Genomic DNA, 18,826 nt, shown 5'->3' with positions numbered 1-18,826 from the left:
TACAAATGAGCTGAGTGATAGGGGGCGAATCCGGGCGGGCTGGGAAGAGCTCCCCACTTGTTCTTGGGATGGGCTCTGGGAGCTGCACTGGGAACAAAGGCCAGCTCCATGGCACACGGGTTCAGAGCCAGCACAAGGGCCTGTGCTCACAGTTTGCTTTCCTCTGTGAGAAAACACTGTAATTTTTCTATAAATTCCACCAGGAGCCCATGATGTTCAGAGGAGCCCGTGGCACAGGAGAACGCAGTTTTGGCACAGCCTGATGTGTAGTACTGCTGTTGTGATGGAAACTTGGCCTTTGCTTCTCAGTAATGTTAAAAATCCTCGTGTTGCACAACCTTGGACCCTTCAAGACAGTAGTTTTATGTGCAAGCCCCACGTCTTTATGTCTTATCTTGAGCTGATTTGCATTAAAATAGGTGGAGGAACTCTGTGCTCCCTTTGTTGGGGAGCTTCTGTGCTGTAGCTCTGCTTGCCTTACCTTTGCAAACAGCCTAATCGCTTAAAGTCTTAAGTAGTGCTACTCTCCTAAAATGCAATGAAAAAGCCATTTATATAAAAGCAAAAGCCATCTAGGGATAAAGAATTAGCACTTAAATATTGATTTTCACTTGTAAGCACTCTACCAGCATCAGTGTTATCGTTGTCAAAGCAAAATGCTTTATTCTCTCTTCTGCTTATTATATGTTCCATATCTACAATACATTATGGAGCAGCCTAAAAGTTCAATTTAATTTTTTTTTTCTAAAAACCCACAAAATGTTTACTGATGTTTATTTAGTTATTTCTTTGTTTTGACCTCCTGCTGAAAGTCCTGCCCTTCTTTACTCTTTCCCCTTGCTGATGTTTCAAAACTCTTCTCTGGGACTCATCAACTCGCTCTGCAATTCTCAGCTTCTTGCCATGTGTAATTCCTGCGGTGCTGCTTTTCCAGTGTTTCTTGCTGGAATATGGAGCAGGGTTCACCATAGCCAGTCTGGCCTGTGTCTGTTTTCAAGGATATGTGCAGGGCGGATAGATGGGCTACAGATGGTGGTTGTTGTGTTTCTTGGGAAATTGCCATTGGTAAAGATGTCATTGATGGATGTAGGAGAGGCATTTCTTTCTCACATCACCCCATCACCCTTGCTGTTTGAATGCAGCAAGGGAGGCTGCAGAAAGACGTCTGAATGACTCCACTTCTCTTTTTTTCAAGAGACAAAGGAAAGGCGTGCAAGCAAGATTAGATTATTTCCAATCACATTGTACGTGTGTTGACAGTCCCCTTTCAGCAGCAACCAGCAGCTTGCAAAGAGCAAGAGGCAGGGCTGGAACTGCTGTTGCCCTAAGTACTGTTTGTATAACACAGTAACTGCTTATTGGAGTTCTCAAAGCAGCCTTTACATGTTTAATCCCTTGCACTTGAGCTACTCTTAATCAGCTTGAAAGCAAATTCCTGTAACAGAAAGGTTTAATTTGTGTCTGGGACTTTCTGTATTGTGCTTAGCCTGCAATGCTGTGTAGTTACACACTGGCAGGCATGTCACCCTCTGCAGCCTTGGGGATGGGCAGTGTTCACTTATTGCAGCCTCAGATCCAGAATTCAGGGAGCTCTCAGATGGGGTCTTGGCTGATGGTCTCTCAGCTTCAGGTAATTCCTCCTGAAGCAAGCTTTATACAGTAATTTAAGCTGTTGTTGACTTCGGGGTTTCCCTTAAACTTCACCTCCGGTTCCTACAGATTTACACAGCAGGAGCTAAAGCTCTCTGGGCTTTTAAAAATTGTTACGTTTTCTTCTTTACCGGTTGAAGTTGGAATTGGATGCAGCCCAAGACGTAGGGAGGTTAACCTTTTGCAACACTCCAAATGAACAAATTAGTCGATCAGGGAGGCAAGAATTACTAATCCCAGGTTGTTGAGGTTTTTTCCTTGTTAGAGCAGTTTCAGCCTTTTCTTCCCTGTCTCTCACACTCAGTCATCATTCATCCCTGTGAGATCAAGACATGTTTCACTGTCTGTTCATTTAAGAAAACCTCTCAATGGAAGAAATCCAAGGTGTTTGGTTAGAAAATAAACAAAAGTTGGCATGCTCAAAAGGGGTAGCGCTGTGCACGGTGGAGAGTGGCAGATGTGATCCAGCCTTCCCGTAGCATGGCTGGAACATGAATCATTACAAATGTCAGATTTCCTGTGAAGGGACAAGCTGAACTGACATGCGTTCAGGTTTAATTAAGGTTGAATTATTGGAGCTGACTGTCAAGTCTTAGGCAAATTGGCTCAGCCTGTTATCATTAAGCATGAAAATTACTCTAGGACTTGGTAAAAATAAACACATTTTTGCCTCTAGAACATTGTGGTGTGGTCGGGTGGGTCTGTGTTTTTGTTGGGGCAGTTGTGCTCAGCTCCCTGGGTCCATCTGCTCAGGAGGGCTGGATTAGCAGCCCAAGAACAGAAATTTCTGAAAGGATCTCAATGCAACCTGATCCAGCTTGCTCAAAAGGGAGTATTTGGTTGCTTTCCTTGGGATATTTCCATATGTGAGCAGCAGTCAGCCTGGTCAGAGCTTGGGCATGCAGGAGTGTAGTTCTCTTCGGAGGGATATTCAAGTATCCTGCAGAGAAACTACAAAGTTCAGGATCCTGATCAGAATGGGCAACATCCCTCACTAAAGTCATTAAGATTAACTTTCTGAGATATTTCAGGAAAGACAGCTGAGAGACTTCCATGTGTGCATTGCAGCCATCAGGAGGAAAAATGACAAAGTCACCAAACACCAGGATTCTCCCCTTCCTGTGTGGTGTCCGAGAAGGCTTGGGGGCTGCTCCCTCAGATGTTTTTCCCCTCTTGCCCATGAATCCACATCATATCTTTCCCTTCTCAGTGCTTCTGCTTTTGTGCAACATGGCTGCAGAAGGAGAGAAGATACTCCCACTCGTGCCTGTAGCTTTTCTGGCGAGGGGGAAACTGGCATGTGGATATTTTCATTGCTGTTGAGAACAAAAGGCAAAAACATTGTGGTACTGCATCCTGAGAGATGGAAGTTGGCAGCAGGAATTAGTCATGTACCCCTAGCACTAGCTAGCACAACCAGGCTTGGCTGGTCAATTCAGTCAGCAAGGGAGACTGAGCTTTTGCTTTGAGAAAATTGCAAATGAGAACTAGTGCTGAAACCACAGGGAATCAATAGTTGCACATAAAACTGGTCAAACAGCTGCTTTTAATGTGGGACTTTATTGATTTGTTTTGGATCTAATTGACTTTTTACTCAACTAACTTTCGTGGTGCCAGTGTGTTTTGAATATACACCATTAGTCTGCATTGCCTATAATTACACAATATGAAGTTTAACTCTGTAGGAGGAGGCCTGTTGGATGCAAAGAGCTAATGGGCTCTGAGGAAACCTATGCTCAGGAATGAAACCCAATTGCTTTTAATGGGTAGCTCCTGAAAAATAGTGGAATCTGCAGCTGTGAACACACTTGCTCCAAAATGCAGTGTGGGGAGCCCTGGCTTGACTAGGCAATGACAATTTTTCAGCTGTTAGCAGTAAAAACTGAGGGAAATTTACAAACATATTATAAAAAATAATGACGCGCAAAAGCATTGAGAATTTTACTTCAAAAATAAAGTCTGAATAGCATTGGAACCAAGTCTAGCTACAGCACACAACCAGGTTACCTGTGGTGCATGAATTCATATTTGATAAAGAAATTCACTGAAATAAGAGGCTTGTTTTTGTTGTAGAGATTAATTTAGGATCTCCAGACATTGTGTCAAACCTGTAAAGATATATAAGGTGCTGGAAAGTACAGTGTTGATAGTACTTGCTGCCAGCCAAAACACTGGTGCTTGGAAAGGCTTCTGTTCCTGTTACTTGTGGGTTTGAGGCCCCAAGACCTCAAGACATTTTCAGCTGATAAATATAGTTCTTTTGTTTCCATTCGTCCTCTTCTTGCATTCTGAATTCATACAGTGATGAGCTGACTGATTGATGGCTGAGGGAAATGGTGCATTGGTGAGAGTGCAGGCAGAGCCAGAAGCAGTGTGGGAAGCTGCCTTTTATCTCAAGGGAGGGGATGCCATCACCACGTGGGCATTCTTGGGTACAGAACATGAGCTGGTGTGCTGCAGGCTCTGATTCACTGCTGTCCTCCTGCCATCTGATGCCAGCTCTCAGGCTGTGGAAGTGGCACTGGGGACTCTGTCCTCGCATGGGCTGGTTCACAAACACTGGCCACAGCTTCTGCACGGCCAGAATTAGCTCACAGGGTGTGCTGTGTGTTATTTCCACACCCTCCTACATCAGGAACTGGCTCAGTCCTTTGATGACATGGGAGAATTTCAAAGGTGGAATTAGTTTGTGAGGGTGTCGGGAGCATGTTAATGAGTGTAGGTAGCATCTCCTGCGTGTCTGCAAGGCAGCCAAATGCCAGCAGCCCCCGGCACGTTTTGGTGGGTAACAAAAGTGTCTCCTAAAAGTCAGAGGTGCTGTGTGTGCACAGTGGGATGTGCGTGAAACACACCACCAACCCTGTAGCCCATGAAGAGCTTTTCTTGTTATTGTGGGTATGTGTGCACTTCAGGATCCACAGATTAGGGTGAAAAGGGAGTTACAGTGGGAGTTGAATTGCTTTCATGTTGGTCTTTTCAGTTGTCTACAACCTTTTGGATACTGCTTGATCTGAAATATCTCTTCTTTCCTCCCTTTTTCCTTTGCAGCCTTTTAACTCTTTGGGATGCTTTGTTTAGCTTAATTATGAAAAATGTCAGGGTTTGGCACCACAGAAGGAGTAATTCCATATGGAATTCTCTCTGTAGGTGCATTTTGCAAGGTTGCAGCCTTCCTGATAGTTTCAGCATGCTGAGCTTACAGATATTTACTGTTTAGGGTGAGCAGGACTAGATTTGGGTGCCCACTGAACTTCTGACTGGATTTTTCCACTGTTCCCCGTTCTGTTCTTAAACACAAGTGTGTGGCCAGGGGACAGCAGCTTCACAGCTTCTCTGCAGAGCTGTCCCCTCCTTTGCTACAGAGATCCCAGGTAGTCTCCATCCTAGAAGACAGATAGGGTTATGATTAAGGATTGATGCTTGGCTCCTGGTGTGTTGGAGCTGGAGTTGAACCTAAATCCGATGTGGGTTACCTTGAAAGGGCATTGAGAAAATGAAATGTCTTAATGATGAGGCCTGTGTCTCATGAACATAAAACTTGCATTGAGCAGGAAATACTGTAGCAGTAACTTGAGACGTGTTCACTCTCCTATTGTACATAACCTCGGGCCCCTGAAGAAGTCACAAAGCTGTGTGTTCTCTGCAGTATGCATTCATTTAATGACAGCTAAGTCTCTTGCACACATGCTGAAAGTACTGTGGACCGGCCAGTCAAGGACAGCGGAAGGACAGACTCAAACACACATCCATCTTGTAGCAGCAGCGCTCCCACGGCGCTCCCACGAGCTGAAACATGACTTGTTTTTTCCCAGGCATATGCTCCACCAAGCAGAGAGAGAAACACAAACCTTTCAGCACGCGCTTTGTTCTTTCTCTTGTCTCTCCATAAGGTCCCACCTTGAATGACAAGCCAGAAGCGAAAGCAGCCAATGTCCCAAAGGTGTCTGGGCTAGAGCGGAGCCGGGAGCTGAGCACCGACGTGCCCTTCGCCCTGCCCATCCCCAGCCCCCAGCCCGTCGCTGCCGTCGTGACTTCCACTTCCTCAGCACCCACGTCAAGTGCCAGAGCAAGCCCCCTGCTGAAGAAGGAGCCAGTGATTTCAGCACCAGCACCACCCAGGCTCACGCCTCAGCCGCAGCCCCGGCCGCAGTCCCAGCCGCAGCCCCGGCCGCAGTCGCAGCCTCAGCTGATCCCCGACCTTCGGAGCCAGCCTCCCAGCCACATCCCTCCGCCTCTCAACTACCAAGTGCATCACCAGGTGGCCCACAACGGACTCAATAACATCAGGTAGGGGGAAGGGATGCTCACGTCATCTTCAGGCTGCTGCGGGGCTAAGGCTTGTTCCCAGTAGGTAGAAATTGTTGGGAGGCAAGGGGAGCGCTCCCCTGGGGTGAGATAGTCCGAGCTTTGGGTATTGGACTTCATGGGCTGACTCCAGGCTGGTTTTTCCAGCTGTGGTGGATCAGTGCATAAATCCACGTGATAAATGAGGGGATAAATGCACACCTTCTGCAGAAAGGCACGTGTTCCTTTCAGTCCAGTTTCAAGGAAAATTTTGCGTGGTCTTGTCTGAGCTGGCTAGTTCTTGACTTAGAAATTTAAGATGGTTTGAGTTTGAGCAACACCTTTGTTCCATATTTAGAAATGCTTCCATTGTTCATGGTTCTCAGGTTTTTTGGCTCACCAGCATCAAAAGAGGGATATCTGTCTTGGACTCTTATCCTTGTGGGTCCCTTCCAGCTCAGAATATCCTGTGATCTGTACTGGAAAATGCTGTGTCCCTGGAGACCAGGGCTCCTGTGTGGGCTGAAAAATCTGCTTCAATCTGACATGTTCAGATCTTGCAGGAGGCTTAGCTCTGCTGTTTAAATTGCCTCCATCCAGTCAGGAGGGTGGGTGAAAATTGTAAATGGATAAAATGTTTCTAGAGAAAAGAGTTTAGTCAGTCAACTGGAACCTGTATAGTCCTTTTGCTGGTACAGAAAACATGACTTGCCTCCTGAGCAAGAGCTAGACTAGTTTAAACAAGATGAGAAAACTGATTTAAAGCATAATATTTGACTGCACAAAGGTCAGAATATGAATACAGAGAGCTGCCATTAATGTGTATTTCACAGTATCCTGCATACTTAGGCTCTGTTGTGGTTTTATCTTGTAAATGCCACCATAGAATAAACGGTGAATAATATTTCAAGCTATTCAAGATCTCTCTGAGGTTTAACTTGCAACAGATATTCAGTATTGTGGGAATTACACAACTAATAACTGCAGTGATAGTGTGTTTCAGCCCACGAAACTTAGATCACTTGCAATGGAGTAATAATAATAATAGAAGAAGATGTAAAATACAAATTACTATGAGAAACATTATTAACATGGTGTGCATTTGCATGCTTGTGTGACTACAGCTGCACAGCACATGTGCAGCAGATCCAGCGGGGTCCCAGTCACTGGTGCTGTGCAGCTCTGCACTCCCAGAGCAGCAGAAAAAGGAATTGGTGTCACTGTGTCCTCTGGTCACAAGGATCCACATGGACACTGCAAGGTCATCAGAGGCTCCATAAAGGTGCAAAATCCAGCTGCCTCTGTGGCCCTCCTCAGTACTTACAGATAGCTCTGAGGATTGCAGCACTGGAGATGTCCCTCCAGAGAGCCCAAGCCCGTTCTGCCCTGTTGGAGACGTTCATTAAGATTCGTTAACTATCTCCACTGCCATTAAGACCAGCAAAAGCATGAGCCTGGGGAGATCAGTGTTCCATAGTTGTGTTGTCTCTGGTAGTGTATTTCTTGCACCGTTTCAGTCGTGTATTGTAACACACTCTTTGTCTGTCTGTCTCTCTCCCCTCCCTCCCATCTCTCTCCCTGCAGCCGGAGCAGCAGTGCTAGCAGTGCAACGAGCATCAGCCTCCCGAAGCACCTGCCCCTGTCTCCCCAGATTCCACCACACCATTCCTCCGGCCCAGCTCTGCCCCTCTCCATCTCTAATCTTGCTACCTCGCACTTCTCTCTCAGATCGCAGACCCAGCACCAGCACCATCCGGCCATGTTCGCCACCCCACCCACGCTGCCACCTCCACCAGCGTTACCCACCAACAGCCTCGTGATACCAGGGCACCCTGCGGGTAGGTCCCTTCTTCTCCAGGGCTAATCGGCCATGCATGCACTGGAGGGTGTTGAGAGATGGGCTGGCTGGTGGGCAGGTGAAATCCCTTGACACAGACCCCTCAGTGTGTGCTGGAGCTGTGGCAGTGCTCATGAAACAGGTGGGGGACCTTGACATGCTTTACCAGATGAGAGATTGTAGACACATCACTTCCTATAGGAAGTCTTCAAAACAAATGCCTAAAAAAAAAGTCCTGTTCAGGGCATGAGTTGTCCAGTATGGCATTCCACAGTCATCAGACATTTTTTAGATTAACAGAGAAGTGATGCACAGTTTGCCATTCTCCCCTTCTCCCTCCCCTCTCCAAAGAAAGCTGCTGATGTTAGAAGTGGTGAGAAAATACTGTTTCTACAACTGTTCTAACCAAGCACTTGAACATCACTGAATCCCCTGCCTGGTCCTTCGACCAGCAGCACATCCTGCTGGCAGAGCAGGATCCTCTGCCTGGAGCAGCACAACTGCTCTGTGCCCATGGCCCCATGGCCTTTCAGTCTGAGTCAGAGACAGCTCAGCTGACAAGCTCTGCTGTTCTGCTCTCACTGTCTTTGCATCCTTTTAAAAAGTTTCCTTTGTTCACCCTGGCCCCCATTCTATTGTCACTTCTGCCCTAAATGCCCTGTTTATAGCTTATCCATTAGCCTACAGCTGTCCCTGGAAGAGACCCTGGCAGCTGGAGACTTCCCAGCAACTTTCACTTGCTGGGGCCTCCTTTTGATCCGGCATTTGAATCCACAACTAACTCAGCAGGGATTAAACAGGACAAGCATTTTGCAGAAAACACACTCTCTGCTTCCTATGAAGTCAGTTAAAGGAATAAGGAAATGACAGATTTGCTGTGGAAAAATCTGATGGTCTTCCATCCCCCTTTTTTGCTTCCAGGAGCTAAATAATGTCTCATTATTTATTACTGCTTCTCTAAGTGAAAAAAATAAAAGTACAAATGGATCCAAAGTGAGCTCTGAGAATGATGGTAGTGCTGTGGGTTCCCTGCCAGAGACAAGACCACATAGCCAAAGCTGGCAGCTGTCACGAGCCCTGGCACCATCTAGAATTTCAACCACATGGCTGGGAAGATGTTGGCAGCACTGTGGGAGACCTATTCATTGCTCCCCTGTTTAAGGCACAGGACTACTGTGATGGAGACTTTGAAAGCATAGCAAAAGGAAATAGCAGAGCTCTCACTAAAAGCATGATATTGCAGTCACTGAAAGCAAGTATGTTTTCACCATTAACTTCAGGAGATGCAAGATCAAGTGACCTATTCACATTCAGCAGCTTGCCAGGAAACAGTAACAGTCTTGCTCCTACTAAAAGGATTTCTCCTGCAATTTAAGTAGGAGAAGCCGAAGTTAGTGGAGGGAAAGGTCTGGGTGTCTAACCCTGCAGACAGTGAAATGTCTCTTGTCTGCACTATATGAAATGCCTGCAAAATGGCACATCATAAAATCAATACAGAGTGCTGCAGAGCCAGGAGCTTCTGTTGTCATTCACATAAAACTTCCTTAAAAGCAAACAATATTGCTGAGCAGCCCTGAAGAGCGAGACAAGAATGTGCTTCTGGTGGCATTTCTCCCTTTTGAAACCTAAAGCTAACAGAAGCAACTTAGCAGCAACGCTTGCTGGGCTTCTGCTGTCTGCTCAAGGGCTGCCCTGATGTGGGATACCCAGAGGAAGCAGTGGTCTGTGTCTCTCCTCTCCTGAATGTGAGGGCACTGTGAGCAGGAGTGACCTTTTTGTGCCTTGCCCAGCTCGTGTGTGCACACAGGACAGTGGTGGCAGGTCCCCAGGGCTGCTCAGCACCCTGCTCCTGCTGTGTGACCGGACCTGACATCACTGGCAGGTGCAAGAACTGAGTTCTGATCCAGACATTGCTCAGAGCCCCTCACAAACTGGGCTGTTCCTTTTCAATTCCTTCCCTACTACAAAGCAGCCACTCCTCCAAGTGCCACTCAGCTTCTCCAAACATCTCCAGGCCTTTTCTTTTCCTCACGGAGGCCAAAGCTGTGGTAGAGGGCTATGGGCTGGAGCCAGCTGCAAATCTATCAGTCTGACTTCCAGTCTCTTAAAGAAATTGGATATCAGAGCGCTTACAACTGCCAACTTGCTTTTATCTCTCCCTCCAGAAAAGTGGATTATCTTGATGCTAACAGAAGGATTCAGTTTCTTTAAGCCATGCCAGATTTAAAAGTGTAAACACACACACACACGTGAAATCATGCTCATATTCTCTAAAGAGGTTAGGTTTTGGACCTAAGTGCTTTCAGCCTATGCTCAATCCAAGGAGAACCCATTATGGACTCTTTTGCTCCAGTGACTTTGGCTTCAGTATCACAAATATTTTCTGGTTTTGTATTAATTATTATATGGATTGTAGCAGTACACAGTACCTGCTCTTAGCAGTACATTTATTACTGAAAAGTAAATTACTTAGGACCCAAAATTTGCTTTCAAATGTGACTTTCAATTGTAGGCTTCTAAGTGGTAGTAGAGACCTTGAAGTTGCCATCAGAGTGCCTGTTTTTAAAGATCCCCATGTCACTTCAGAAAGTGATTGATTTGGACATTTCCAATGTTTCTGTAAAAATTAAAGTGAAAGAAATCCCTGCAGAACATGAAATAAAACTTTAAAGTGCAGGTGTTCTTTTGCCCCTTTATATTCAGAACTGTAGTTTAAAGAGGCTGTTACAGTGAAAGAAGTGGATTCACCTAAATTCAGAAGCAAGTAGATCAGTCAGGACTGGGTGTGTGTCATCCACAGCTGGGGACACAGGTTGGTCTTCGCTTAAAAAATATATAACATGTTGGATGCTAATCCCTGTTTGAAGTTCTTAAGCAAAGCCACAGATAGATTTAATTGTTATACCAGCAGACATTTTGGAGAAGTGGACATTGGTCCTTATTGTCTTCAGTGACATTATTTCTAAAGCACTGGTGTCTTCCCCGCCCTGAACAACATTCACATTCAATGCAAGTTGCTGTTCCAGAGGAAGATGCTGAGAAGAGGCCACGTCATATGGTGGAACATTTTATTTCAGCAGTCATTGCAACCTTGATGAGATCTTGAGCCACTTCAGTGTTTCTCCCCCTCCGCACTGATTCCTCCTCTATATTTTCTCAGAGGACAAAAACCTGGAGGCAACGACAAAAAAACAAGAATTACAGCCCATTACAAACTGAGGAAAGGACTGCTTCCTATTTAAGATCTCAAAAAAAAAAACCTTACTGCAAAGAAGGCCTTGATTTATAGGATAGATGTTTCTGGTTACTGCGTTCATGTCCTGGGGCTGAGAAGGGAGGGATGTCTGAGCAGGCACTTTCCAGCCACCCAAACCCACGGTTAGCTCATTGCACTGCAGATCTTACCAAAATTTTACCTGTGAAGTGTCTCATTGTCAGAGCTTAACACACATCAATTCTCAGTGTATGTGTGTGTGTGCCTCTGACTGTCACACACCCAGAGGACGAAGGTCAGTACTGCTCATTTCAAAGTGAGCTGTTGGCCTCCAGAGTTCTCCCCAGCACCTGGCTGGTGCGGGAAGGTGCAGCTCCCAGGAGGTGAGGCTGGACACCCAAGGTGTGACCCAGAGGTGAGGCTGGATCCCTGAGGTGAGACCCCAGAGATGAGGTTGGATCTCTGAGGTGTGCCCTAGGGGTGAGACTGGATCTCTGAGGTGTGACCCAGAGGTGAGGCTGGATCCCTGAGGTGTGCCCCATGGGTGAAGCTGGATCTCTGAGGTATCACCCAGAGGTGAGCCTGGATCTCTGGGGTGTGACCCAGAGGTGAGCCTGGATCTCAGAGGTGTGACCCAGGGATGACCCTGGACCCCTGAGGTGTCACCCAGAGGTGACCCTGGACCCCTGAGGTGTCACCCAGAGGTGACCCTGGACCCCTGAGGTGTGCCCCAGGGGTGACCCTGGACCCCTGAGGTGTCACCCAGAGGTGAGGCTGGGTCTCTGAGGTGTGCCCCAGACACCCCTGGCTGCAGCAGGTGCCGGGAGGAGCGCCGGGCGGGGCGCGGGCGGGGGCGGGCGGGCGGAGTGCGAGCCCCGATGATGTTTTCTGCTGTGATGACTCATGGTGTTCTCTCTTGTCTTTAGATACCAGCCTGTTGATATCATTCAACCAACCAATCATGTATTGCCAGCCTCATTCGGGGATTCTGATTGGTACTTTGTCACAGGCATCTCTCTTACCTCCACCAATGAGTCCTCACGTAGAAAACCACCACAGCATGACCTGCAGAAACAGGGAATGCCAGGTGAATATTGACTCTTTCTCCTCCGTCTTTGTGGTACTCACAGGCCCACGGGCCTCTGTGTCTTTTTTTTTTCTCTCTCTCTCTCCTCTAGATCACGAACTGCTCAGGCAAGAGCTGAACAACCGGTTTTTGGTTCAGAGTTCGGACCGGGCCGCTGCCTCACTTGGCCCGGTGCCGCTGCTGAGAGCGGAGTTTCACCAGCACCAACACACGCATCAGCACCAACACACCCACCAGCACACATTCACTCCTTTTCCATCCAGCTTGCCCCAGACGCCGCTCATGCCGCCCTCTGCACCTCCCATGGTGCGTACCCCAGCCCAAAATGTGAGGATAAGTAGAGCATCTCTGGTCAAAAAGCCTAACCCGCTCTTGTCAAACAAAACCCAGCCCTCTTCATTTCAGCCAGGTGTGCTGTCCCTGCCCTTCCCACCTGGAGGTCAGCAGTCCCAAAGGGACCCCTTTCCACCCAGAGCCCCCACACCAAGCCTCCTGGTCCCCCGTGCTGCTACCCATGAGCAGATACAGCACCCACGAGACAAGTCCAGAATCCCTTTATTTTCCTTTTTGTGTGTCCTGCTGTGTATTTCTATTCCCCTTTTCCCAGAGCCAGCTGCCTTGACACATCAAAAGATGACACCAGCCAGGATGGGTGGTTTCCAGCCCCAAACACTGTCTCCACAACTGCTGGGTGCAGGGCAGACCTTGCTGGCTTACCCAGAGCTCTCACCACAGTGCAGCATCTCTTCTGATACCAGCTCTGTCCCTCTTCCTCCTAATGCCTGATCTGTATTGATTTAGGCATTTTATTACTTGATTACATCAACAAGCACTAATTTGTGTGTGGCTGGTTCTGCTGGGAGAGATCCTCCTGGCCGTGTAATAAGCATTTGGTCATTGAATTTGCTTGTAGCACAATGGGACTTTGCTGCAGCTGTTACAAAATTGTTAGGGATCTGCTACAAATGGATTTTGTCAGTACTTTAAAATGCACTCTCTCCCCATTTCTGGCAATTACTTTGTGAGATTGAAAGCACAAGATTGAGCTTTTTTTCCCCCTCTCAGTTTCACACTGTGTCCAAAATGCAGAAACAACCCTGTTTAAGACTAGCAAAAGCAGCCTTTGGGAAGAACTACCAAGGACTCAAGGAGCATAATGTTTTCCACTTTTCTTTCCCACTGCTGGCTGCTCAATGGCATTATTGGGTTGTAATCTGCTTAGCAGCAAGACAATTAAAAGCAATATCATCCACCCAAAATCCAGCCCCAGGTGTTTGCTCAGTGTACTTGTGTGTAAACACCTTCCCTTCTTTGCTTGGTCTGTGTAAAACAATCCTGAATCTTTTCTCAGAAGTCTCCTGTGTTATTTAAGAACTGTGATACCCAAGCTTGTGAACAGCTCCCTCTCCTCCCACCCGTGCCCATTGATGACAGCCTTCAGACCAAAAACAACTTGCAAGGCTCTTTTGTTATATTTCACTCACATCTTATATTCCACTAGATCAGGTCTGCTAATCCTAACACCAGAGAAGAGTGTTGAAATTACAGCTGCATGTGTTTGGTAATTTACGGTATTTACACTGGAGGGGACATGGCTCCAGTAATAACTGTAATTAATGAAATTACAAATCTACTCTCCTGCACACAGAGGAGTGTGAAACAGCAGCTGACTTGCCAAATAAGCAGCTTTTCCTGAGGTCCTGCAGCTCCCTTCCCTGCCTTCCTTCCCATTCCCTCCTCCCCAGCAGAATGTACATACTGTTCAGAAATGCAATGTGTGTGTGCTTTGGGTTTTCTTCCAAGATGGTACAGGACAAACAGGGCACAGACTACACACATGGAGGTGTTAAAGCCCCATGCTGGAATAGGAAAAAGTTTACAGTCACCTTTTTTCTGGGGACCTCTCCCTTTTACAGGGGAGGGCAAATATATCAAGATTTGTGTATCTAAATTAATTCAGCCCTTTTCCAAAGAATTTTGGTGTTTACAAGAACCCAGGAAACTGGGAATTGGAATTGGCTGCCCCACAATAGATGTTGGGGTCTTATGGAAAATGTTTCTGACCTGCTAGTCTGTGATCTAGTTCGGCAATCCAGGGGCAGATCCCAGTTGTGGACCTGGAGCTGAACTTCCCTGTGTTTCACTGAGCTGCAGGATCAGGACTGCTCTCTTCCCAGGGCAGGAGCCTGGTCATGCAGTGCCTGAGACAGGTTCTGCAGTGAGCCTTGGCAGTGCCCAGCGTGGCCTGGGGGCTCCTCTCTGTTACCCTGGGGAAATCAGTCATGTCCCCAGTGAGCAAGTATGGAATAACCAGTCAGTTCTGCTCTGTTAAATGCTTACACATGGGCCATGATTATTTGTCTGTGTTGAAATCCTGATGTGTCTGCTCCTGCCAAAACCAAACTCACCTGTTTCCTTTTTTTTTTTCTCTTTTCTTTCCAGTTTGACAAGTACGCTCCCAAATTAGACAACCCTTACTTTCGACATTCCAACGTGAGTGCTCACCTTCCTCCTCGGTTTCTTTGTTAATGGTTCTGCTTGCTCTTCTTTTGCTTGTTTTCAATTGATGAGTAGTGTTTTGATCCATTCATTTCTAAAGCTCTTTTTCCGTCTTGATTTTTTTTATGTTTTTAAGGTACCAAGTTTTCTTTTGGCTCTTTTTATTTTTTTTTTTTTAATTTTATTTTTTTTAAATTCTCTGTCTCCTGCATTTTTGCTGCTGCGGCTCTGTATGGCTGTGCCTGGGATGGCAGGGAATGCGCAGGAATTGCTCAGTCAGTGGTCACTGCAGTACCTTTGCAGCTGGTGCTTCTCCCAGTGCAGCAGCCCGGAGTGCATGGCTCTTTCACAAGGTTTTGCTCAGGTCACAGGAGTAAGTCAGACTGGTGGTTTCTTCCTGGTGCTCCCCACTGCTCCAAAGCACAAAAAACTACATGTTTTGGGACTTGTAAAACTGCTGTGTGTGCTCAGGAGAGGCCTAAGCAAAATTTCACCCAGCCTACACAACTACAAGGTGGTGTGCATGTTGCCTGTGGTTAGAGTGCAGTGCAGCATCTTGTGGTTCCTTTTGCTTTAAAAATTAAAGCAGGTCACATTTCAAAACAGGATCGATTTGTTTGCAACAGCAGAAAAATGCAAAGTTAATGGAAAGTGAACATAAACCCCAAATTATGCTCTGTGCTTCCTGCAATAGTCCACAATTTTTAAAGGCACACTCATTCAGCACTATCTAAAAAATTTATCAGATGAGTGCATTTTTCAAGTTTTGGCTTTGCTCTTAAAAATTTTGAAAGCAAATTTATCATGTACTTTCACTGTGGCACTTGTTCAGCACAGTACTATTTTTGTTTGTGCCAGGCTTGGCACCTACCTCCATTATTGTTCAAGTCATCCTGTGACATAAGCATCTCTTTTTCTTTTGTAGTTCTTTCCAACCTATCCTCCAGCAATGCCTGGAATGCCACCCATGCTTCCACATTCAGGTCCCTTTGGGTCACTTCAGGGAGCATTTCAACCGAAGGTACAAACTTCTTCTTCTGAAGGCTTTGTTCTTTTGCTGGGAGAGAAACTGTGTTCAGAGTCTTGTCTCTGGTGATTTTGCAGCACATGATTTGAATAGCAGAAGTGCAGCACAGGGTTGGAAAGGATCCCCCCGCAGAGCTGTGAGCATCCTCTGCACAAAGCAGCCAACACTTCAGCAGAAATTTTCTCTTGGCACTGCAGATCCTTCCTTGGAAAGGATGTAGTGGTTCACTTGGGAGGTCTGCTGAAACTGGAGGAGAAGCATACAGTGAAGTGCATTATTTTGATTGAAATATTTACAGCTCATAATAGACCGATGAGTCCCAAATCATTTTATAAATCTAATGGTCTGAGATTGCAAAAGATAAACTGTGTTTATTCCCAGAAAAAACAATGAGAATTTGACTGCACAAGTGTGGGAACAATAGGGAGAGACTGCTGGAAATGGGTAGAGCAATTTGAAGGAGCTGAATTTTTATTCCCAGCTCCAATACTGTCTGACCTTGGGCAAGTTGCTTAAACCTTCTGTTCCTCAGCTTCCTCATCTATAAAGTTATCTTGCAGTGGGTTTTATAAGGGTTGATTAATGCCTGCAAGCTTCTTTGAGATAATGTGTTTGAAAGGTGCACTGCAGCTGTGACATGTCATTACAACTAGCACTGATTGGCATTTGGAAATGTTGACATCATAACCCCCATTTTTTGGCAAATTCTGTGGTGTGCACTGCTTTTTTTTCCCCTCCCAGAGGTGTACTTTTTATTAACTATTTTTAAATGTACCAAAACTGTTAAATCTCTCCAAACAAGAAATAATGGATTGTGTCTATATAGCATTTGTTTGAAAATGGAGCACGTACTTCATTTGTAAGGTGACATGTTCAGCTTCCTCATATGCTGTGATTTTAGAGATTTCTTATCTTGAACGGCATTTCCATAGAACTCTGCCACTGTGTAAGAAGGCATGAAAGGAGCAGCACCATAGCCAGGCCATTCCTGTTTGCAATTGGAAGGTGATTTCCATATCCACACCAGGCAGGTCTGAGGGATGTGCTTCCCTCAGCAGTCTCACTGGTGTCAGTGGAAGTCAGTAATTAGCAACTGCAAATAAGGCCTTTTATAACCTTCCCCTTAACTTAATGCTCTTGATGGAAGCCAGAGGATTTCCTCAGTGCCCATCGAATCCTTGACATTATTTTGGTTTAGGAATACATTACAAATAGCAAAGTCTCTAAAATGGCTTTGTTCAGAGGCAGTTTTGTATGTGGTGGCTGCAGGCCTAGAGAAGGAGCAGTTCATGGAAGCAGAGGGAACAAGAGGGGCAGAACATGGCCATCCCTTGGTGGAGTTTGTCTGCCAGTGTTAATTGTTGTTACTCTAGCAAGGGGTGAGGGAGTCCCTACAGACCCTGAGTAGCCAGGCTGTGAACTTGATTTTGCAAGAAAAGGAGCTGCAGGAATAAGGTGGAATTGGACAAATTTTGCTCACGTGCAGCCAGGGCTGTTTTGCCATAAAGCTCCTTCCTGCTCATGAGGAGCTGCTGCTACACCAATGGCACATTCTTCTGCTTTCCATCTCCTCTGTAAAATACCTTTAGGCCAAGGAGCAGTTACATAGTGAGAAGGAAAAAGTGAGCACAGACCCTTTGCATTTTTGAGCAGTTCCTAGTGCTGTTAAAACTACGTTTTAGTTCATTTTGGATACATCCAACATTTGCTAGCTTGAGTTTAAGCAGTGCAGGGTCACACTCTGGTGCTGTGGTTAATCACTGACATCATTTGATCTTTGCACAGTGCAGTATTTACATACAATCTAACGTCTGAAAAAGAGAGGGATAGGTTGAAAAATGTATCTGCTGCTTTGGCACATTACTTTCCAGTTTCCCAGAGGAGGCAGAGCTGAACTCTAGGCAAAGCCACTCCAGTCATCGTTACTGCCTCGGTCTGCCGTGGTCTCTCCCTCCCAAGCTGTGTGACTAAAGCCTGCATAATCACTACAGACCTGATGATTTGGCTTTAGCACTCTGACTCCTGCACTTCTTGCTTTCCAAAGCAGAGATCTTGGTTTTGTTTTTCCCCTTCCCATGTCATTTGCCTACAGCTGTGCGTGTGAGTCCACTGCACATAAATCCAGGCTGACGGTAAATTTCTCAGTGAGTTTCCCGAAGGCCATTTCTCACAAGCTAAGAACTTGAAAAGGTCAGAAGTATTCAGTTTACTTTGCTGGAGGAAGCATTCACGTCTTTCTCCAGGGGACAGAGGGACAGGATGACACCATACTATTAACATGTTGTGATCTTTAAGCTCTTGCCTGTATGAAAGCTGTAACTTATTTGCCACCTTATATCTACCTCAGCTGTCAGAGAAGCCTGAGAGCTCCCATCTGCCTGGGGAGTGCATTGACTTACCTACACACACACGAGAATTCACTTTTTAATGAGTCTGGAAGTTACATAGCCTTAGACAAACTAAAACCTACCTTCCCTCCTACACCCAGGATTATACTCATGCCTTGTACTGTTTGAAATCTGCTATAATTCGACCTAAAACATGAGTGAAATGATCTCTTGGGGAATGAGGTTTAACCCCTCTGCACTCAGCTGTGCAGAGGCACCAGGTGCAGTTGCTGTGGGAGTGGGAGATGGATGAGTGCCGGAGTGAGGAGATGAACGAGTTCTTGGGGATCATTAGGACAGGACAACAGGTGGGATCTGGAGGAGGAGCAGCAGGGATTCGTTCAATGAGGTGTTTAATTCTTGCTGGAAAACGATGGGGTAAACAATGCAAAGCTATAAAAGACCCACAAGCACCTTCTAAGGTTTCTCATTTTTGCCTTGTCGAAGCAGATAGATGGGCTGTTGCTGGTTCAGGCATTGTGTTACCTGGCCCTAGTCAGAGAGGGGCCGTGGTCCAGTGTGTGGAAAATGGGACTGGGATGCTCAGGTTATTCTGTTCCTGTCTGCTGCCTGGAAAATGGAGGGAGTCAGGCCACCTCTCTTGTCCTCTCTCCTGCCTCCTGCCTGTTTTGTCCAAGGAATAGGCTCGGGGGGCAGGGGCTGTCTCTTCCCATGCACATGCACAGCACAAGGGGGTGTGATCTCAGCAGGGCTTAGGGGTGCTACTGGAATACTGTTATTGCTGCTCAATAATAATAAATGACATGGTGGTTAAATGCTGTTGGCTGTCAGTAAGAGATAACATTTAGCACTAATGTAGCAATATGCGTGTTCAAAGCGC

At 46.3% G+C, this 18,826-nt stretch overlaps 1 protein-coding gene across 22 annotated transcripts in view; it reads left to right on the top strand.

The window, feature by feature from the left end:
• FBRSL1 (fibrosin like 1) overlaps positions 1 to 18,826 on the top strand; it is a 502,054-nt gene that overhangs the window by 469,213 nt on the left and 14,015 nt on the right. For 12 of the 22 annotated variants that reach the window (XM_064392668.1, XM_064392671.1, XM_064392665.1 and 9 more), the window contains 5 exons: positions 5,541 to 5,937; positions 7,519 to 7,772; positions 12,164 to 12,399; positions 14,515 to 14,565; positions 15,497 to 15,592. In XM_064392668.1, the coding sequence (XP_064248738.1) occupies positions 5,541 to 5,937; positions 7,519 to 7,772; positions 12,164 to 12,399; positions 14,515 to 14,565; positions 15,497 to 15,592 (1,034 nt within the window). Of the gene's footprint in view, positions 1 to 5,540; positions 5,938 to 7,518; positions 7,773 to 11,911; positions 12,400 to 14,514; positions 14,566 to 15,496; positions 15,593 to 18,826 lie in introns of all 22 variants that reach the window. The other 10 variants (XM_064392663.1, XM_064392682.1, XM_064392667.1 and 7 more) reach the window with 6 other exon arrangements.

The sequence above is a fragment of the Passer domesticus genome, chromosome 17, assembly GCF_036417665.1.
Source record: "Passer domesticus isolate bPasDom1 chromosome 17, bPasDom1.hap1, whole genome shotgun sequence".
In the NCBI taxonomy this organism is placed as follows: Eukaryota; Metazoa; Chordata; class Aves; order Passeriformes; family Passeridae; genus Passer; species Passer domesticus.
This window is presented reverse-complemented; position numbering and strand designations above follow the sequence as displayed.